The sequence below is a fragment of the Mesoplodon densirostris genome, chromosome 18 (assembly GCF_025265405.1).
Source record: "Mesoplodon densirostris isolate mMesDen1 chromosome 18, mMesDen1 primary haplotype, whole genome shotgun sequence".
In the NCBI taxonomy this organism is placed as follows: Eukaryota; Metazoa; Chordata; class Mammalia; order Artiodactyla; family Ziphiidae; genus Mesoplodon; species Mesoplodon densirostris.
In genome coordinates, this window is record NC_082678.1 from 59,349,862 (window position 1) to 59,373,859 (window position 23,998).

Here is a 23,998-nt window from a genome sequence, read left to right on the forward strand (position 1 = left end):
CACAACTACTGAGCCTGCGTGCTGCAACTACTGAAGCCCACGTGCCTAGAGCCCGTGCTCTGCAATGAGAAGCCTGCACACTGCAACAAAGAGTAGCCCCCGCTCGCCCCAACTAGAGAAAGCCCGCGCGCAGCAGCGAAGACCCAACACAGCCAAAAATAAATAAATAAAATAAATAAATTTATTAAAAAAACAAAAAAACACCATTGTCACAATTACCTTAAAGATGTAATGATGTCATTCCCCTCCAACAAATTCATATATAGTACAAAGTAAGTCCAAATTCCATAGTTTGGATTTCAAAGCCTTCCATAATCTGTCCTCAACCAATATTTTCAACCTATTATTCTATTTATACTCAATGCACCAAATAAACTAGACTGTTTGCCACCCCTCTCAAATACCCCCTGGGCATTCTAATTCTCTGTCTTGATTTATGCTGTTCCTAGCAACCAAGTGTTTATTGGAAATTTTTCTTCAAGGAAAGCTCTTCCTGACAATATAATGTCAACAAATAAATACAGTTGACCCTTCCAACAACTCAGTGGTTAGGGGTGCCCACCCTTCCCAGTATTCGAAAATCCTTGTATAACTTTACAGTCAGACCTCCATGTCAATGGTTTTGCATCCTCAGATTCAACCAACCACAGATCATGTAGTACAATACTATACTACGTATTCATTGAAAAAAAAAACCATGTATAACTGGACCCATGCAGTTCAAACCCATGTTGTTCAAGGATCACCTGTATAGGAAAAAAAAAAAAAAAGCACCATTTTGCAACCATAAGAATAAACTGATTCAGGCAAGAATCATCAGTTGACGATAAATCCAGAGGGTAATAATTTATAAGGAATAGGCTATTTCACATAACCTCAAAGTATCCCTCCCACAAATTACTTATTAATTATAAGAGTAACTAGACTTGGAACTTCCCTGGTGGCACAGTGGTTAAGAATCCGCCCGCCAATGCAGGGGACACAGGTTTGAGGCCTAGTCCAGGAAGATGCCACATGCCACGGAGCAACTAAGCCTGTGCGCCACAACTACTGAGCCCGTGTGCCACAACTACTGAAGCCCACGCGCCTACAGCCCGTGCTCCACAACAAGAGAAGCCGCCACAATGAGAGGCCTGTGCACTGCAACGAAGAGTGGCCCCCCCCACTCACCGCAACTAGAGAGGGCCTGAGCACAGCAACAAAGACCCAACACAGCCAAAAATAAATAAATAAATTAATAATAATAAAAAAGGGAGTAACTAGATTGAAGAAATCAAAAACACCCTAACCAATTAATCAAAATTAATATCAGCAATAAGGGGCAAATACCATGTATCTCCAGATTTGATGCCTTGGGAAAGACACTGTATCATTACGCAGTATTCCAGTCACAAATGCAAAACCATGAGGAAACATTAGAGAAATCCAAATTGAGGATATACTAAAAAATAACTAACCTGTATTATTAAAAAATGTCAAAACTGTTATTCAAATATGTTAAATGTGAAAGACAACAAATACATGTAGGCAAGGACATGGAGAAGAGGGAACCCTTGTACACTGTTGGTGGGAATGTAAGTTGGTATAGCCACTATGGAAAACAGTATGGAGGTTCCTCAATAAATTAAAAATACAACTGCTATATACCTAGCAATTCCACTTCTGGGTATTTTTCTGAAGTAAACACTAATTTGAAAAGCTATATGCAACCCTATGTTCAATGCAGCATTGTTTATAATTGCCAAGATATGGAAGCAACCTAAGTATCTATTGATGGATGAATGGATTAAGAAGATGTGGTATATATATTTACAGTGGAGTATTAGCCATAAAAAAAAAAAAAAGAAGGAAACCTTTCCATTTGCAACAACATGAATGGACCTAGAGGGTATTATGCTAAGTGAAATAAGTCAGAGAATGACAAATACCATATGATTTTACTTATATGTGGAATCTGAAAAATAAAACAAATGAACAAACATAAAACAGAAAGAGTCATAGATACAGAGAACAAACAGGTGGCTGCCAGAGGAGGAGGAATGGGGGATGAGTGAAATAGGTGAGGGAGATCAAGAGGTACACTCTTCAGGTCTGTACCTTCAGAGGTACAAAATAAATGAGTCATGGGGATGAAATGTACAGCATGTGGAATACAGTCAATAATATTGTAATATCTGTGTATGGTGACAGATGGTAACTAGACTTATTGTGATGATCATTTGGTAATGTATAGAAATATCAAATCACTATGTTGGGCACCTGGAAATAACACAGTGTTGTAGGTCAATTTACTCCAGTTTACTTTTAAAATTATTTTTTAATTGAAGTATAGTTGATTTACAATGTTTCAGGTGTACAGCAAAGTAACTCAACTATATATACATACATATATAATCTTTTTCAGACTCTTTTCCATTATAGGTTATTATAAGATACTGAATATAGTTCCCTGTGCTATACAGCAGGTCCTTATTATTTATATATAGTAGTGTGTATCTGTTAATCCCAAATTCCCTACACTTCAATTTTAAACAATGTTAAATGTGAAAGACAAAGACAGAAGACCTTTTCCAGATTAAAGGAGATTAAATACAATACACAATTCTTGACTGGATCCTGAACTGGGGGAAAATGCTTTAAGGACATTATTGGGAAAACTGATGAAATTATAGATACAGACTATAGATTTAGAATGTGTGCTTAATAAAAACTTACTGAAATAAAAGAGCTGTCATTCCAAGAATCCACATACACCCCCACCACGTCTAAGGAAATGCACTGATACATACCTGGGAAGAGAAACTGATAGGACTAATGTGCTGAAACAGTGTCTTGAGCACTGAAGATTAGAAGAACAAATTAACAATGCTAGGAATGTTCTGAGAAACCATCACCACTCACCTTACTTCAAGAACAAACATGGATTTGGGTCCTCATGTAATTTTTCAATAAAGGCTTCAAGTTTCTAATATTGAACAGAAAATTGTTTAGATGCCAAAGGAAGTAACTATGAAAGAGTGAGTTATCTATTAAAATTTTAGATGCTTAAATTTTACAGAAAATATCTAAAAACACACATTATACTGCCTTTTGAATTTGAACGACACTAATAGCTTTATTTAACAAACATTGACTACTATGTGCAATGCACTGTGCTAGGTGCCATGAAAGATACAAAGATGAAAAAGACATAGTCCCTGCCCACAAGGAGCTTATAATCTAGTGGGGGAGACAGACAAATACACAAATAACTAGAATACAAGGCAGTAAACAACAGAGTGGACAAGTGCTGAGTGTGGCCTGAGTGTGATACTAACTAGCCTCAAGGTTCCAATTTGAAACACTGGTGATGCAGTGTCGGCTGCTTTGAAAATCCCATTTCAAGATCGGCGTAATAGATGTTTAAATGGTCCTACCCAAGCAGCTGGAGGCAAGAGAGTAGGCCAGGTGGAAGGGCTGTTTGAAACACTGTCACACCTACATACATGGTGCTGATACAAGTATGTAGGGACAGCTAAAAAAAGAACGTATATATATCATCTGTCCTTTGGTTAATGGCTATAGCTACTGTTTTAAACAATATACTTTTATATAAAAAGGAATTTGTATAATCCCAGAAAAATCAACTTAAGGATTAATATTAATTCAACAAAGAATCTTGCCATAGGCAATTTTCTTATTTACTAATTGATTAAGTCTTTTCTCTAAATATCTATAAAGCTCTGTAGCAGTTAAACGGTTAGACATCTAAGTATTGCTCAGTAAAAACCTCTTTTATGTTCAGCCTTCAGAAGGAAATGGTCACATACCTGATAACCTGATATAATACTATTCTAATAGCAACAAGAAGGCCTTAAAAGAGATTTAAGGAAAATAATTTTTAATGCTTCAATGCAAATGGAATACACGCTGATTAAATACAATTCAATGTTCTTTGAAAATATCTCACTGACAGCATTTGATACCAGTTAAGGCCAGCAAAATTGAAGTGAGGAAAATATCACATATATTGTCTTTCATTGGTTTCATATATCATTTCCTATGACTATGGCAACTCAATCTTTTCTTTGAAAATTCCATTTATTGGTACTGATGATCTTTGATTTGCTTTTAACTCGTATGCTAAAAACAGCTGCTGACCACTTCCTGTTGGTAGTGCTGTCTGACATAAATGGCAAAGCAGAAGCACATTTTCTGGCTGCTTTTCCTACTTCCTGAATTGGAGGGTTCACTGCTTAGCCTGTTTCCTTCAGGGTGTCACTGTGATCCTGGGACCTCTGCTGCTTTCTCTCAAGGAAACGAGCACGTGCGTCTGATATGGATTTATCATCATTTCTTCTTTGCATTTTCTTTAGGACTTCTTTTGATATTCCATCTGAAAACATTACAAATTAATCCAATAAAATTTTAGTTTTGAGTTTCAGTATTAGAAATGTTAAGAGAAAGAGATGCTCTGATTTTTTAATGTTAAGGGGAAAAGAAGGAAATTAAATTTTGCCCTTTCAAAAGAAATGATATCGTCTATGGATAAAAATAAGAGAATAAAAGGACTTCCCAAGTGGTCCAGTGGCTAAGACTCTGCACACCTAGTGCAGGGGGCCAGGGTTCAATCCCTGGTCAGGGAACTAGATCCCACATGCTGCAACTAACAAGATCCTGCGTGCCACAACTAAGACCCGGCACAGCCAAATGAATGAATGAATGAATAAATAAATAAATAAATAAAATAAGAGCATAGAGGTCTGAGGAGTCAGAAAAATTGACCCTAAGTCAAACATGTAGTGTGGTTATACACTAACAACAAAACAGAGTAGTTAACATTTCCAATGACCTTGGGCAAAATTCGCCACCATTCTATTTCTCAGTGATGTTAGATAAGGATAATACGATTTGCTCCATCCATCAGCCTCAAAACGCTTTACTGAAAAGCTCTTTCTATTTGTAAGCTGAGAATTAAGCTTTCTGCCCTAGTTCAGGACCACAACAGTTTATGCCTCACAACTAGGGACCTAACATCAAGGAAAACTCTCCTGAAAAAAAAAAAGGATGTTCTGCAGTAATAATTCACAAAGTTTTATACACAAAATAAAAATAGTAAAGCACTACTGGGAAGCAATATGGCATAACAGTTAAGAGTAGAGGCCACAGAGTCAAATTCCTTGGATTCAAAATCCAGATTCACCAAATATTAGCTTAGGGATTTTCAGGAAATGATGGTATACTGCTAAGTATTTCCTCATCTATAAAGTAGGGATATGCAGTTACTTCACAGAGTTATTGTAAATATTTAATGGGGTAATGCAAGTTGTTAGCATGTGGCAAGAAAGTTCAATAGATATTGTTATTAATAATGTTGTTGAATAGAGGGGTTAAGGAGAACATGATTAACTGGAAGGAAAGAAGGAAGTCAAAGGAAGTCTGAGACTCATGACAACTCTTTGCTTTTCTGAGGAGACAGAGAAAGAATCTAAGCTCTAACGGTTTTTCTGTAATTATATGAGAATTTGGACACTTATGCTCTAGAACAAGCTATTCACTCACCCTTCAGATGCTTTACATTTTCCTTATTGGTCCACCTCCTTCTTGCATCTTCTCTCATTTCACGTCGGGCCACACTGCTCAAATCATGTGCATTAAATTCATGCAACTTGGGTAACAAGTCTCTCACCCATTCATAACGGATTGGACACACAATTCTTGCGTAGACTTTGGTGGTAACTAATACCTCATGGAAAATGATCCATTCAAGTTTGGTTTCCTGTTCATGAAGCTACACAAAAGAATTCATTTAAAGATGATAATTCAATAACCTGCTTTGTTGCACATTAGACCAACCAAATACCAACAGACCAAACTCTTCTGAATTAATCTCTATATTCTTCAATCAAACAGGAGGCATGGGCCAACCAATACCTTTATGTAATATAGATATATGCTAAACTATCCTCAAAAGAGAAAACTAGAAGACATCTGTATATTATTTATTCCTATACCTTTACAAAAGGAAGAAATGCCTACACCTTCCTTTACAAAAAGAAGAAATTTCTTCCTTTGATTAAACACAAGGTACTTACTGCTGAGGAAGGATGAATGTGAACTGGGCTTCCACGCCCATCCATTGTGCAAAACGTTCTCCCAACAGACCTAAGAACCAAAAAACCAAAGGATAAAGACAAGAACAGTAACAGCAATGAAATAAGTTTAGAGCACTAAATAAGTTTCCTCGTAGAGCACTGACGATGAAAAGTTATATGTTCTAATACAGAGATTGCTATAAGCAGAGGTTTATATTTATTCAACTGTCACTATAACTTCTCTACCAATTGATCTGTTTTCTTAATTAATTAATTAATTTTTGGCTGCGTTGGGTTTTCATTGATCTGTGCAGGTTTTCTCGAGTTGCGGCGAGTGGGGGCGACTCTTTGCTGTGTACACGTGCTTCTCATTGCGGTGGCTTCTCTTGTTGTGGAGCACAGGCTCTAGGTGTGTGGGCTTCAATAGTTGTGGCACATGGGCTCAGTAGTTGTGGCTCATGGGCTTAGTTGCTCCGCGACATGTGGGATCTTCCCGGACAAGGGCTCAAACCCGTGTCTCCTGCATTGGCAGGCGGATTCTTAACCACTGCACCACCAGGGAAGTCCCCTCTACCAATTCATCTTAAAACTAATGATACAGGGAATTCCCTGGCGGTCCAGTGGTTAGGACTCTGTGCTCCCACTGCCAAGGGCCTGGGTTTGATCCCTGGTTGGGGAACTAAAACTCCACAAGCTGCGCGGTGCAGCCAAGAAAAAAAAGAACTAATGATACAACTTAAATAGTCATTTTAATTAAGTATAAACATTTCTGGTCAATAAACAGCAATATTAACAATAATATCGTATTTGTGCTTGAGAATTTCCAAAATGCTTTCATAATAAAACCTCAAATAAGCCTACGAGTTTTGAGAGCCAGGTAGTTTATTAAAAGGTCAAAACTGAGATTCAAATAAATTAGATAGCTTTCTCAAGGTCACAGAGCTAATGTATGATGAGGCAAGTCCTAAACATATAGGTCTTCTGACTTAAATACAGTATTCTTTATATTATATTATGCTACATCTCCTTTCAAGGGTATAGGTAATTTTCACTATTCTAAAATGTGATAATTAGAGCAGAAGCAAGAAGAACTACAGTCCTGCAGCCTGTGGAACAACAACCACACTCACGGAAAGATGGACAAGATGAAAAGGCAGAGGGCTATGTACCAGATGAAGGAACAAGATAAAACCCCAGAAAAACAACTAAATGAAGTGGAGATAGGCAACCTTCTAGAAAAAGAATTCAGAATAATGAGAGTGAAGATGATCCAGGACCTCAGAAAAAGAATGGAGGCAAAGATTGAGAAGATGAAACAAATGTTTAACAAAGATCTAGAAGAATTAAAGAACAAACAAACAGCGATGAACAATACAATAACTGAAATGAAAAATACACTAGAAGGAATCAATAGCAGAATAACTGAGGCAGAAGAACAGATAAGTGACCTGGAAGACGGAATGGTGGAATTCACTGCTGTGGAACGGAATAAAGAAAAAAGAATGAAAAGAAATGAAGACAGCCTAAGAGACCTCTGGGACAACATTAAACGCACCACCATTCTCAGTAATAGGGGTACCAGAAGGAGAAGAGAGAGAGGAAGGACCCGAGAAAATATCTGAAGAGATTATAGTCCTTTCCCTAACATGGGAAAGGAAATAGCCACCCAAGTCCAGGAAGCTCAGAGAGTCCCATACAGGACAAACCCAAGGAGAAACACGTAGTAATCAAACTGGTTAAAATTAAAGACAAAGAAAAATTATTGAAAGCAGCAAGGGAAAAATGACAAATAAGATACAAGGGAACTCGCATAAGGTTAACAGCTGATTTCTCAGCAGAAACTTTACAAGCCAAAAGGGAGTGGCACAACTGTGATGAAAGGGAAGAACCTACAACCAAGATTACTCTACCCGGCAAGGATCTCATTCAGATTCGATGGAGAAATCAGAAGCTTTACAGACAAGCAAAAGCTAAGAGAATTCAGCACCACCAAACCAGCTATACAACAAATGCTAAAGGAACTTCTCTAAGTGAGAAACACAAGAGAAGAAAAGGACCTACAAAAACAAACCCAGAACAATTAAGAAAATGGTAACAGGAACATACATATCGATAATTACCTTAAACGTGAATGAATTAAATGCTCCAACCAAGAGATACAGGCTCACTGAATGGATACCAAAATAAGACCCATATATATGCTGTCTACAAGAGACCCACTTCAGACCTAGGGACACATACAGACTGAAAGTGAGGGGATGGAAAAAGATATTCCATGCAAATGGAAATCAAAAGAAAGCTGGAGGGCTTCCCTGGTGGCGCAGTGGTTGAGAGTCAGCCTGCTGATGCAGGGGACACGGGTTCGTGCCCCAGTCCGGGAAGATGCCACATGCCGCGGAGCGGCTGGGCCCGTGAGTCATGGACACTGAGGCTGCGCGTCCAGAGCCTGTGCTCCGCAACGGGAGAGGCCACAGCAGTGAGAGGCCCGCGTACCGCAAAAAAAAAAAAAAAAAAAAGAAAGCTGGAGTAGCAATAATCACATCAGATAAAACAGACTTTAAAATAAAGAATGTTACAAGAGACAAGGAAGGACACTATATAATGATCAAGGGATCAATCCAAGAAGATATAACTATTATAAATATATGTGCACCCAACATAGGAGCACCTCAATACATAAGGCAACTGCTAAGAGCTATAAAAGAGGAAATTGACAGTAATACACTAATACTGGGGCACTCTGACACCTCACTTACACCAATGGACAGATCATCTGAACAGAAAATTACTAAGGAAACACAAGCTTTAAATGACACAATAGACCAGATAGATTTAATTGATATTTATAGGACATCCCATCCAAAAACAGCAGATTACACTTTCTTCTCAAGTGTGCATGGAACATTCTCCAGGATAGATCACATTTTGGGTCACAAATCAAGCCTCAGTAAATTTAAGAAAACTGAAATCCTATCAAGCATATCTTCTGACCACAATGCTATAAGATTAGAAATCAATTACAGGGAAAAACACGTAAAAAACACAAACACATGGAGGCTAAATAACATGTTACTAAATAACCAAGAGATCACTGAAGAAGTCAGAGAGGAAATCAAAAAATACCTAGAGACAAATGACAGTGAAAACACGATGATCCAAAACCTATGGGATGCAGCAAAAGCAGTTCTAAAAGGGAAGTTTATACCACTACAAGCCTATCTCAAGAAACAGGAAAAATCTCAAACAATCTAACTGTACTAAAGGAACTAGAGAAAGAAGAACAGACAAAACCCAAAGTCAGCAGAAGGAAAGAAATCAATGAAATAGAAACAAAACAATAGCAAAGATCAATAAAACTAAAAGCTGGTTCTTGGAGAAGATAAACAAAATTGATAAACCATTACCCAGATTCATCACAAAAAAGAGGGAGAGGGCTCAAATCAATAAAATTAGAAATGAAAAAGGAGAACAGACACCACAGAAATACAAAGCATCCTAAGAGACTACTACAAGCAACTCTATGCCAATAAAATGGACAACCTGGAAGAAATGGACAAATTCTGAGAAAGGTATAACCTTCCAAGACTGAAGCTGGAAGAAATAGAAAATATGAACAGATCAATCACAAGTAATGAAATTTAAACTGTGATTAAAAATCTTCCAACAATCAGAAGTCCAGGACCAGATGGCTTCACAGGTGAATTCTATCAAACATTTAGAGAAGAGCTAACACCCAACCTCCTCAAACTCTTCCAAAAAATTGCAGAGGAAGGAACACTCCCAAACTCATTCTATGAGGCCACCATCACCCTGATACCAAAACCAGACAAAGATGTCACAAAGAATGAAAACTACAGGCCAATATCACTGATGAACACAGATGCAACAATCCTCAACAAAATACCAGCAAACAGAATCCAACAACACATTAAAAGGATCATACACCATGATCAAGTGTGGTGTATCCCAGGGATGCAAGGATTCTTCAATATATGCAAATCAATCAGTGTGATACACCATACTAACAAACTGAAAAGTAAAAACAATATGATCATCCCAATAGATGCAGAAAGGGCTTTTGACAAAATTCAACACCCATTTATGATAAAAACTCTCCAGAAAGTGGGCATAGAGGGAGCCTACCTCAACATAATAAAGGCCATATACGACAAACCCACAGCCAACATCATTCTCAGTGGTGAAAAACTGAAAGCATTTCCTCTAAGATCAGGAACAAGACAAGGATGTCCACTCTCACCACTATTATTCAACATAGTTTTGGAAGTCCTAGCCACAGCAATCAGAGAAGAAAAAGGAATAAAAGGAATACAAATTGGAAAAGAAGAAGTAAAACTGTCACTGTTTGCAGATGACATGATACTGTACATAGAGAATCCTAAAGATGCCACCAGAAAACTACCAGAGCTAATCAATGAATTTGGTAAAGTTGCAGGATACAAAATTAATGCACAGAAATCTCTTGCATTCCTATACACTAATGGTGAAAAATCTGAAAGAGAAATTAAGGAAACACTCCCATTTCCCACTGCAACACAAAGAATAAAATACCTAGGAATAAACCTACCTAGGGAGACAAAAGACCTGTATGCAGAAAACTATAAGACACTCATGAAAGAAATTAAATATGATACAAACAAGTGGAGAGATATCCCATGTCCTTGGATTGGAAGAATCAATATTGTGAAAATGACTATACTACCCAAAGCAATCGACAGATTCAATGCAATCCCTATCAAATTACCAATGGCATTGTTTACAGAACTAGAACAAAAAACCTTAAAATTTGTATGGAGACACAAAAAACCCCAAATAGCCAAAGCAGTCTTTTTTTTTAAAATTAATTTATTTATTTATATTTTTATTTTTGGCTGTGTTGGGTCTTCGTTTCTGTGCAAGGGCTTTCTCCAGTTGCGGCGGGCGGGGGCCACTCTTCATCACGGTGCACGGGCCTCTCACTGTCGCGGCCTCTCCCGTTGAGGAGCACAGGCTCCAGATGCGCAGGCTCAGTAGTTGTGGCTCACGGGCTTAGTCGCTCCGCGGCATGTGGGATCCTCCCAGACCAGGGCTCGAACCCGTGTCCCCTGCATTGGCAGGCAGATTCTTAACCACTGTGCCACCAGGGAAGCCCCCAAAGCAATCTTGAGGGAAAATAACAGAGCTAGAGGAACCAGACTCCCTAACTTCAGACTATACTACCAAGCTACAGTAATCAAGACAATATGGCACTGGCACAAAAACAGAAATATAGATCAATGGAACAAGATAGAAAGCCCAGAAATAAACCCACGCACCTATGGTCAAGTAATCTATGACAAAGGAGGCAAGGATATACAATGGAGAAAAGACAGCCTCTTGAATAAGTGGTGCTGGGAAAACTGGACAGCTACACGTAAAAGAATGAAATTAGAACACTCCCTAACACCATACACAAAAATAAACTCAAAGTGGATTAAAGGCCTAAATGTAAGACCGGACACTATAAAACTCTTAGAGGAAAACTTAGAAAGAACACTCTTTGACATAAATCACAGCAAGATCTTTTTTGATCCACCTCCTAGAGTAATGGAAATAAAAACAAAAATAAACAAATGGGACCTAATGAAACTTAAAAGCTTTGCAAAGCAAAGGAAACTACAAACTGGACGAAAAGACAACCCTCAGAATGGGCGAAAATATTTGCAAACGAATCAATGGACAAAGGATTCATCTCCAAAATATATAAACAGCTCATGCAGCTCAATATTAAAAAAAACAAACAACCCAATCCAAAAATGGGCAGAAAACCTAAATAGACATTTCTCCAAAGAAGACATACAGATGGCCAAGAGGCACATGAAAAGCTGCTCAACATCACTAATTATTAGAGAAATGCAAATCAAAACTACAGTGAGGTATCACCTCACACCAGTTAGAATGGGCATCATGAGAAAATCTACAAACAACAAATGCTGGAGAGGGTGTGGAGAAAAGGGAACCCTCTTGCACTGTTGGTGGGAATGTAAATTGATACAGCCACTATGGAGAACAGTACGGAGGTTCCTTAAAAAACGAAAAATAGAATTACCATATGACCCAGCAATCCCACTACTGGGCATATACCCAGGGAAAACCATAATTCAAAAAGACACATGCACCCCAATGTTCATTGCAGCACTATTTACAATAGCCAGGTCATGGAAGCAACCTAAATGTCCATCGACAGATGAATGGATAAAGAAGATGTGGTACATACATACAATGGAGTATTACTCAGCCATAATAAGGAACAAAATTGGGTTATCTGTAGAGAGGTGGATGAATCTAGAGACTGTCATAGAGAGTGAAGTAAGTCAGAAAGAGAAAAACAAATATCATATATTAACGTATATATGTGGAACCTAGAAAAATGGTACAAGTGAACTGGTTTACAGGGCAGAAATTGAGACAGAGATGTAGAGAACAAATGTATGGACACCAAGGGGGGATAGCGGCGGTGGGGTGGGGGTGGTGGTGGTGGGATGAACTGGGAGACTGGGATTGACATGTATACACTAATATGTATAAAATGAATAACTCATAAGAACCTGCTGTATAAAAAAATAAATCAAAAATTCAAAAATTCAAAAAAATATATGATCATTAGAACATTTCATCTGCATTTTTTCTAATTCATGTTAACTTTAAATTCTTATCCTCTTCTATACTTCCCTATATATGTGTTATTCCAAAAACTTGTCAAAATTATACTTTAGAGCTCAATCATCACAACTGATTTCCTACAGAACTTCACATATATTCCTATTATAACCCAGATCAGACTGCATTATAATTATTTGCATATATATCTACACAGTACATATTTGGACAGTACAAAAATCTTTTTTTCTTGAACCATTTGAAAGTTAGTAGCCAAACTTACGACCCATCATCCCCAAATACCTGAGTGTGCATTTCCTATAATCAAGAATATTCTCCTATATAACCATAATACAACCATCAAAACCAGGGAATTAACACTGACACATTACTAGCATCTAATCCTCAGAACCCAATGAAGTTTACCAAATGTCCTAATAATACCCTTTATAGCAAAAGGATCCAGTTCAGAATCATTTACTGCCTTTACATTTTATGGCCCCTTAGTCTCCTTCATTCTGGAATACTCCCCAGTCTTCCTTTGACCTTCATGATCTTGACACCTTTAAATTATCAGCTAGTTATTTTGTAGTATGTCCCTCAATTTAATTTTGTCTGTTTTAGGATGATTAGATTCAGGTTACAGATCTTTGGCAGGAATATCACAGAAGTGATGCTGTGTTTTCATTATAACCTATCAGGAGGAACATGATTTTGATTTGTTGCTTGATTTAGGTAACATCTGCCAGGCTTCTTCACTGAGAAGTTACTTTTTCCCTTTGTAATTAACAAGAGTTTTGTGGAGAGGTGCTCAACTATGTAAATGATTCTATTTGTCATTAAACCTTTAATTTACTCATTTATTAATTTATATGATTATAGACCCATGATTTCATTTTATTCAATGGGTTATATAATCCATTACTATCATTATTTATTTCAATGCTCAAAATATCCCATCTTTGATCAGCTGGGACCTATTCAAGCTGGCTCCCTTGTACTTCTGACATGGCCTCAACCTTCACTGATCACTACTTTGCTTGCTGGCAAAATAAGATGTTTCGGGCTCATCATGTACTTTCCCAGCCCGATTTCTCCAAAGAGCCCTGGGTCTTTTATGTGGCAGATGGTTGTTCCAAGTCAAGATCTGGGCACAAAGTATATTCATTGCTATTATAGTGTCATTGCTCCCAGTCCATCTCATAGTTAGGTTACATATTTACATACATAGAAATACATATTACACACACACACACACACACACACACACAGTACCATCTATTTTTATTACTACATCTATCTATCCATCCATTTAACTATAGTAAAAACTGTATACCAGACCTCCCTGGTGGTGCAGTGGTTAAGAATCCACCTGCCAATGCAGGGGACACGGGTTCAAGCCCTGGTCCAGGAAGATCTCACATGCCGCGGAGCAACTAAGCCCATGCGCCACAACTACTGAGCCTGTGTGCCACAACTACTGAAGCCGACGCGCCCACAGCCTGTGCTCCGCAACAAGAGAAGGCACCGCATGAGAAGCCCACGCACCACAACGAAGAGTAGCTCCCACTCGCCACAACTAGAGAATGTCCATGTTTAGCAATGAAGACCCAACGCAGCCATAAACAAACAAACAAACAAACAAACAAACCCGTAATACCTGAAACTCCAATCAACACCACAGGGCTCATTCTTGTTTTCTCCCTTTCAGTATTTCTAACTCCCTTCACCAGTTGCCTTAATATATTCAATTATGTGATCAATTCCTCTGTATATAACGAATCTCCCATCACCACCACTCTTACCCCTTTCCCTACAAAGATGGCCTCCCTCCCTACACTCAGACTCTGACACTCAATACCAAATAACTCCCATGTGAGTACCTTCCCCAATCCCGCTCAAGCCCTGACATTCCACACCAAACTACCCTTCTTCAGGGATGCCATCCTCAACCTATTTAGCTTTCACACCCCACAAAGAGCCACCCCTCTGCAAGAAAACCAGTGTCACTCAACTTAGGCACTAATACCCCATGCTGGACAGCTGTCCTACAGACTCCCCTCCTGCCCCACGTGAGCTTCAATATCTTGCTCTCAGCCACGGCAGCTCCCCTTGCACAAGTGACAATTATGAAAAGGGTCACTGTAATTGATGTCATCATAATTTGATTTAAACAGAGTTTAAATCAAACTGTCTTTAATATTAAATATTTAATATTGTCATCAAATACGGTTGTATTTCTCTATCCATCTCTCAAGCTCTTACTGCTTACCTGCGAGCTACATTTTTGAAATAACCTGCACAAAGACATCTTCGCAGTACTTCATGTTTAGGGCCTTCAAAGGTCTCTCTTGGGAAGTCACTTTGCTATAGAAAGAATACATGTACAGTGGTAAATCTCACAGAACAATTTGAAATAATCTTTTAGTTTGAAAAATCCACATTTCTAAAGACTTCTGTTTCTGGCCAATACGGAGTAAGAGGGACCAGATTTACCCTTCTGCTTGAACCAACCAAAAAATGGACAAAGCATATGAAATAATGATCTCCAAAATACTATATATCAAGCAAAAAAGGACAGTGACCTCTGAGAAATAAATGAAGTAGGGAAAATAAATGAAGTCAGTCCAATAACTGCCCTGGCTTACAGTCAACCTTGAGAAAGATTCTGGACGAAGGTGCAGGAAAGGAAACACCCAAGTGGAACCTGGAGAACTCCCAGAGTTAAAGAGACAGAGTTGAGAATCCAGGAAGACCAGGACAGCTAGAGTTCCCAGGCCAGAGTTCAGGAGAGGAGAGATCTGCATAGAGAACTCCGGAGACATGCAGAAGGGCCTCAAGGGTTCCACTGAGTACTGGTAAGCATATGAATGTGAGGAAATTGCCCAAGGCCCGGAAAAGAGCCTCCCAAAAGGATAAGGGATAGCAGAGCTGTGCGCTCGCACAGGGTCAGGAGCGGTGCCTGTTCCTACAAACCATTCTTCAACACCTTCTAATACACATGGTTTGGGGTAGAGTACCCAGAAGGCCTTGCCAAAATGCTACTCAAGGAAAAACACATTATAGCAATCACCTGTTTAAGCTTCCTGATCAGTTCTCTAAGTTGAGCTTCAACACGAAATGCAGAAAATAAGCACCTCCAATGAATCCAATGTTTCTGGCACCACGAAGCTGGAGCGCCACTGCAAAACAAAAATATTGGTGTCTCAAGAATATCTTCTGTGAGTGAAAGACAGTCTAACGTTCTCATGTCTATTACACAACTAGAAACCCATAGGCAACTGTCAGCTCTTTTATGAGACCTGTCCAATTAATAAAAAAACGCTTTAAGGAATTTGAAAAAACAAATTAATGCAGGTGCCTCTAAGTGAATTAAAACATGATTTGTAAATGGGTTCCTTTTTATTCATATACGCTTTAACAAATATCCAATCATTTTCTCAACTAAGCTACTTACACAGAGCCAAAATTCTATAAGGTCATTTTTCAGGAAAAGTTTAGGGAGAGAAGAAAGAAGAGAACTAATGTTATGCAATAAGTGACTACTAAGTCATAGTCACCTGACAGAGAAATCTCACTAATGTTCACAAAAATACCTTGAGGTCAGTATCATTCCCACTGAACCTTACTGTCTAAAATAATATACTATATTGAAGATATATTTCAAACTAACACTTTCCAGTACGAAGAACTATCTCACATACCTTGATTTGCACTGTTCAAAGATGACAGCTAAAGTCGCAAAGTCATTAAATCCTCCAGCTTTAGCTGCCAATTCTCGATGTCTCTGTTCTGCTTCCTTCTGGTACTCTGGATCAACTAAAACGACAATTGGAAAGGCAGTTTAGTTCTACTTTACATCAAGTGCCTCTATTCACTTTGTTTATTCAAGCTCATTAAAATCTGCCTCACCCTCTGAGGTGGAATAAGGGAGAAGTACATTAACTCTTCTGGGGGTCTCTACTCCCACAATTCCTTTTCTTCTTTTATCACACTTTGGAGATTTTACCAGAATAGCAACATTATTCCTCCCAAATAGTATTTGGAATTTACTATTGGTTTTTACCATAAGAGTCACCCATGCTCACAGTAAAAAAAAACTTAAGTAAAAGTTCAATGTTCCCCACTTTGTTACATTACCCATAAACCAATCCTCAAGGCTAACCACTGTTAATTATTTAGTGTGTGTCCTTCAAGATATTTTCTATATATATACAAGCCTTGTGTACAATGGTTTATTTTTACATAAGTGGGATATACCTTCTGAAATTTCCTTTATTAGTAACAGCTTAATATAAGTACATATAGAATTATTCATTCTCAAACATACCTACATTGTATTTCGCAGGGGTATGAGGAACATAACACAATTTAACCAGTCCCTATATATCCAGTTCCTAATTATGGACAATTAGGACCATCATATATGCAGAACTGAACTACTACAAACTTTTCATTTTTAACTTTATATTGAAGTATATCATGCATACAGAAAACTACACAGGTCATAAGTGCACAGGTCAATGAGTGGTCACAAATATAACATACCAATGTACCCAACACCCAGATCAACAAGCAGAATATTACCAGCATCCCAGAGCCCTTTTTTTGCTCTCCTTCCAATAACTACCCATTCCTGTCCACAAGGATAACCCATATCCTGACTTCTAACCCCAAAGAAGTGTTTTGCCTGTCTCTAAACTTAACCCCCCCCCTTTTCTTCAAAAGGTCTTAGGGCTTCTTCCCTCCTTGTAGGGCATCAAACCCCCGCCCTACACGTTCAGTGTGCCCATCGCAGCTGGATTTGGCAGAGGCACCATGCTGCCCAATTCCAGGCAGCAGCACTTAGACAGACTACAATGTGAATGTGCAAAGCATCAGTTCCTGGTATTAGGAAGAAAGCAATCTGATTAAATGAAACACTCACGAAGATATAAAGTCTTCTATCCCAGGCTTTAAGTGGCTTCCACCTATGTGACCTGGGTAACAACTGAAGGAAGCAGCTAGAGACAAAAGGAGAGCAAATATGATTTATCACAGGCCATACAAATGGCCCTGCCAAGGTGAAGATATAATGCCTATCATGGATATTGTCATGGATATTGATTTTTAAGCCAAGACATCTAATTTCATGCACCCAAACACCATTGCCCAGAAAGTACTATGCACTAGACTCAAGCATCAACCCTGTCTTGGCTCCAACACTAAGAGACAAGCCTACCTATCAGCCAGGGGCTCCTGCATCCTTGAATTGTGGTATCCCTGCTATACAAATGTAAAGTCCCAGCCTCCTCCGACCTCTGGGCTATGAAGCCTCAGAGAAGCTTCCTATTATGGTTCAGTTCTTCTCTTCTCTGCCTCCAGCTGACCCTAGAAATGTTCAATTTAGCTGTAATACCTACTACAACAATTTACACAAATGGTTTACCATCTCTTAATAAAATGTCATAATAACTACAAAAAATTTTAGTGGATTACAATTCTAAACTCAGTTTATATTTTGTAAAGATTAACTCTGCATGGTTCGTGTTGGCTCTCTGCTGTTTAAAGAGTGGCTACCTGCTCACACTTTAAAAAATGTAGAGAGCACACTGCTTTTCTGGCTATCCTTCCCACATTGCTACTACCTTCTCTCTGTCTCTCTCTCTCCCCCTGTTATTCTCAAAGTCAAGACAAAATACAGAACATATTTTTGTTCCTTTTCCCTAACTCTTCCCTCAAAAATAACCTAATTAATTAAAATTAAAACTGGCAGAAGTCCCATAGTAAATTCAGGATTTCTATAGGAAAGTAAAAAACCATATCACACACAGTTCCTACAATCTCAGCAAGTTTATACTCTGACTAAACCGTAGTTTGACTATCCATCTTTAATTACTTTCCCAGCAGACTTGTCATTTTCTTTAATTTATTATCTTTCCCCAGATTGAAATTCTATTATCAGTTTTAACTCATGCAAATAATGCTACTGAGGCAAAAACTAAATAAGAAGCTGAAGCAGCAACACAAGGCTGTATCAGCTGAACTTCTCTCTTTGGGAAGATAAGTTAATACTTTTCTATATAACAACCAATCAGAAAATAAAACTATTACACAGGGCCTCCCTGGTGGCGCAGTGGTTAAGAGTCCGCCTGCCGATGCAGGGGATACGGGTTCGTGCCCAGGTCTGGGAGGATCCCATATGCCGCGGAGCGGCTGGGCCCGTGAGCCATGGCCGCTGGGCCTGCGCATCCGGAGCCTGTGCTCCGCAACGGGAGAGGCCACAACAGTGAGAGGCCCACATACCGCAAAAAGAAAAAAAAAAACAAAACAAAACAAAAAAAAACTATTACACAGAAAGGGTTTTAATAACAGCAATCCTCAGAGCTGAAGCAGGGGAGTAAGGCTGTAAGTGACACGTACACATAAAGTACGATTTATTTCTAAAAATATCACAGTTAAAATAATTAAAAACTTTAAAACCAACACAATGTTATTTTAAATTTGTTCCATTTTAAGGTGATGCTGTTTACCACCTTAAAAACATTTAAGAGCCCTCACTCCATTGTCTGACTTCTAAAGCAATATCTATACTAGCAGACATTGTGTACACAGTTTACTACAGCAAAAGAACTATTACTAAAAATGTTGACAGTATCATCATTTTGATGTTTAAAATCTTTATTCATTGTTAGATCTGAAAATACAAGCCAGTTTTACCACTAAATATATAATAAACTAAATTAGGTGATCTACAATGACTAAGATGCAAGCCAGAAAGAACTGCTTAACCTATAAAGTCTACAAATGCACTTAAAAGCAGCTGGACAATGAATACATATATTAGGGTGTAACAAGATCTCAGCAAGTCACATGCTCAAAAACTGAAGCTGCATTTTGTAACAGTTGAAGGCTTGATGATCCAGGTTTAAAAGTTAAGCCTAGGGGCTTCCGTTGTGGCACAGTGGTTAAGAATCTGCCTGCCAATGCAGGGGACACGGGTTCGAGCCCTGGTCCGGGAAGATCCCACATGCCGCGGAGCAACTAAGCCCGTGCGCCACAACTACTGAGCCTGTGCTCTAGAGCCCGCGAGCCACAACTACTGAGCCCGCGTGCCACAACTACTGAAGTCCACACGCCTAGAGCCTGTGCTCTGCAACAAGAGAAGCCACCGCAGTGAGAAGCCTGCGCACCGCAACGAAGAGTAGCCCCCGCTCGCCTCAACTAGAGAAAGCTGTGCACAGGAACAAAGAACCAAAGCACCCAAAAATAAATTTAAAAAAAAATTAAGCCTAGCTCATATATGTACGTATAGCAAGAGTGTCTCTTTAAGTATGAATAAGAAACTGGTAGCAATTGTTGCCTCAAGGAATCAGACCTGGATGATGCCAAGGGATGCTCTTGCCGAGGTGCCTAACTTTATTTGGATCAGACTATGGAGCGACTTATGCCCCAGGGCACTGTCAAACACAGATCAATCGGCTACCAATCCATGGAGCATGACAGCTTGGTGTACTATCAACAGAGGCAGACCAGCAACCTTGAAGTAGAGCAGCCACGCCGTGTTTATTGAAGCTGACGTACAAGATGATAATAGTTTCAGGTGTACAGCACAGCGGTTCAATATGTTTATAGATTATACTCCATTCAGCGTTAGTACAGGGACTTCCCTGGTGGCTCAGTGGATGGGAATCCACCTGACAGTGCAGGGGACGCCGGTTCGAGCCCTGGTCCTGGAGGATCCCACATGCCACGCAGCAACTGGGCCCGTGTGCCACAGCTTCTGAGCCTGCGCTCTGGAGCCTGCAAGCCACAACTACTGAAGCATGTGCGCCTGGAGGCCGTGCTCTGCAACAGGAGAGGCCGCCGCGGTGAGAGGCCCGTGCACCGAACAAAGAGTGGCCCCGCTTGCTGCACCTGGGGAGGGCCTGCGCAGCGAAAACCCAACACAGCCAAAATTAAATAAATAAATTTATTTAAAAAAAATAAGTTATGGGCTTCCCTGGTGGCGCAGTGGTTGAGAGTCTGCCTGCCGATGCGGGGGACGCGGGTTCGTGCCCCGGTCCGGAAGGATCCCACATGCCGCGGAGCAGCTGGGCCCGTGAGCCATGGCCGCTGGGCCTGCACGTCCGGAGCCTGTGCTCCGCAACGGGAGAGGCCACAACAGTGAGAGGCCCACGTACCGCAAAAAAAAAAAAAAAAGTTATTACAAAATAATGGCTATATTTCCCTGTGCTGTAAAATATATCCTTGTTGCTCATTTATTTTATCCCACACCACGATCTTATCCATCCCCCCGCTTCCCTCTTCCCACTGGTAACCACTAGTTTGTTTTCTATGTCTGTGAGTCTGTTTCTGTTTTGTTATGTAAATTCATTTATTTTTTAGGTTCTACATATAAGTGATAACACAGAGTATTTGTCTTTCTGTCTGACTTATTTCATCCACATTGTTGCAAATGGCAGAATTTCATTCTTTTTTATGGCTAAGATATATCCCATTGTGTGTGTGTGTATATATATGTATATATATGTATATATATATACCATATCTTCTTTAATCATTCATCTGTTGATGAACACTTAGGTTGCTTCCATATCTTGGCTATTGTAAATAATGCTGCTACAATGCTATAACTGGGATACATGTTATCTTTTCAAATTAGTGTTTTCATTTTCTTCAAATGTACACCCAGAAGTGGAATTGCTGGATGATAAGGTAGTTCTATTTTTAGTTTTTTTGAGGAAACTCCATTCTGTTTTCCATACTGCATGCACCAATTCACATTCCCACCAACAGTATACTAGGGTTCCCTTTCCTCCACAACCTCACCACATTTATTATTTGTAGACTTTTTGATGATAGCCATTCTTACAGGTGTTAAGGCGATATCTCGTTGTGGTTCTGATTTGCATTTCTCTGATAATTAGCAATGTTGAGTATTTTTTCATGGACCTGTTGGGCCATCTGTATATCTTCTTTGGAATAATGTCTATTCAGGTCTTCTGCACCCCCTTTTTTGCAGCAGGGCTTGTGGGATATTGTAGTTCCCCGACCAGGGACTGAACCCAAGCCCTCGACAGTAAAAGCACGGAGTCTTAACCCACTGGACCATCAGGGAATTCCCCGCCCATTTTTCAATCAGGCTGTTTGGGTTTTTTTGATATTTAGTTGCAAGGACTATTTATATATTTTGGATATTAACCCCTTCTCAGTCATATCACTTGCAAATTTTTCCTCCCATTCAGTAGGTTGTCTTTTTGTTTTGTCAATCATTTCCTTTGCTGTGTAAAAGCTTTTAAGTTTAATTAGGTCCCACTTGTTTATTTTTGCTTTTGTTTCTTTTGCCTTAGGAGACAGATCCAAAAAAAATATTGCTATGATTTACGTCAAAGAATGTTCTGCCTATGTTCTATTCTATGAGTTTTATGGTTTCAGGTCTTCCATTCAGGTCTTTAATCCATTTTGGGTTTATTTTTATACATGGAATGAGAAAACGTTCTAATTTCATTATTTTATACATTCTTTTTCATACATTCTACATGTATATAGCTGTCTAGTTTTCCCAACACCATTTATTGAAGAGACTGTCTTTTCTCCATTGTATATTCTTGACTCCTTTGTGGTAGATTAATGGACCATAAGTGCATGGGTTTATCTTTGGGCTCTCTGTTCTGTTCTGTTGATCTATATGTCTGTTTCTGAGCCAGTATCATGATGTTTTCATTACTGTAGCTTTGTAGTACAGTCTGAAGTCAATGAGTATGACACCTCCAGCTTTGTTCTTTTTTCTCAAGATTGCTTTGGTAATTCAAGGTCTTAGGTGGTTCCATACGAATTTTAGGATTATTTGTCCTAGTTCTGTGAAAAATTTCACAGGTATCTTGAAAGGGATTGCATTAAATCCATAGATTGCTTTGAGTAGTGTGGACATTTTAAAAATATTAAGTCTTCCAACCCAGGAACATGAGATACCATTCCATTTCTTTGTACCATCTTCAATTTCCTTCATCAATGATTTATAGTCTTAACAGTATAGGTCTTTCACTTCTTTGGTTAAGTTTATTCCTAGGTATTTTATTCTTTTTGATGTAATTTAAAATAAATTAGTTTCTTGCTTTCTATTTCTGATCATTCACTATTAGTGTATAGAAAATCAACAGATTTCTGAATATTAATTTTGTATCCTGCAACTTTACTGAATTCATCTATTAATTCTAATTATTTTTTGATGCAGACTTTAGGGTTTTCTATGTACAGTATCATGTCATCTGCAAATAGTGACAGTTTTACTTCTTCCCTTCCAATTTGGATGCCTTTTATTTCTTTTTCTTGTCTGACTGTTGTGGCTCAGACTTCCAATACTATGTTGAACAGATGTGGCTAGAGTGCACATCCTTGTTTTGTTCCTGTTTTAGAGGAAAGGTTTTAGCTTTTCCCACTGAGTATGATGTTACCTATGGGTTTGTAATAAATGAAACCAGCCAAACATTTAAGAGAAATATCAGAGAAACCTGCAAAAAACACAGTTTGTCCTGATGCTCTGGAAGACTGTGCAGATGCCCAAGAAGCAAAAGGAGAGGGAACATCTGAGACTCTGGTCTTTGGCTGAACACAGGACAAACTCATAAACTCCCTGAACTGTGAAAACAGTCTTCAAGCCACACAACATAAATCCAATAGTAAAGGGTGCAAACACCAGTGGCTTAAGGGGGTTAGGAACAACCTCCAACCAATCAGTGGCTGACTGCTGAAGTGGAAATGTACAATAAGCAAAATGAAAACTTCACTAAGTGGGGCTCGACAGTAGATTTGGACTCACAGGAGAAAGAATCAGCAAAATATAGATCAAGAGAGATCAGGCAATCCAAAGAGTCTCAGAGAAATATGGGACATCATTAAGCACACCAACATATGCATAATGGGAGTGCCAGAAGAAGAGGAGAGAGAAAGGGGCAGAAAAAAATTTGAGAAAATAATGGCTGAGAAATTCCAAAATTTGACAGAAAATATTTATGTATACATTCAAGAAGCTTAATGAACTCCAAGTAGGATAAAAGCAAAGTGATCCACAGACATATAATAGCCAAAATACTGAAGGGAGCAAGAGAAAATTTACTTGTTGTGCACAAAAGAACTTCAATAAAATTAAAAGTCGATTTCAATAGAAATGATGGAGGCCAAAAGACTGTGGGATGATATAATGCTGAAAGAAAACCACCATTAACTAAGAATCCTATATCCAGCAAAACTATCTTTCAAAATGAAGGCAAAATAAAGGCATTCCTGGATAACAAAACCTGAAAGAA

General features: G+C 38.8%; 1 protein-coding gene across 2 annotated transcripts in view; it reads right to left on the bottom strand.

Annotated features, from left to right (window-relative positions):
- Positions 1 to 3,088: 3,088 nt before the first annotated feature.
- DHX40 (DEAH-box helicase 40) overlaps positions 3,089 to 23,998 on the bottom strand; it is a 52,594-nt gene continuing 31,684 nt past the window's right edge. For both annotated transcript variants that reach the window (XM_060081988.1, XM_060081987.1), the window contains exons 13-18: positions 16,415 to 16,529; positions 15,784 to 15,892; positions 14,983 to 15,077; positions 6,075 to 6,144; positions 5,542 to 5,770; positions 3,089 to 4,375 (exon numbers count right to left, since the gene is read on the bottom strand). In XM_060081988.1, the coding sequence (XP_059937971.1) occupies positions 4,236 to 4,375; positions 5,542 to 5,770; positions 6,075 to 6,144; positions 14,983 to 15,077; positions 15,784 to 15,892; positions 16,415 to 16,529 (758 nt within the window). In that variant the 3' untranslated portion in view covers positions 3,089 to 4,235. The remainder of the gene's footprint in view (positions 4,376 to 5,541; positions 5,771 to 6,074; positions 6,145 to 14,982; positions 15,078 to 15,783; positions 15,893 to 16,414; positions 16,530 to 23,998) is intronic.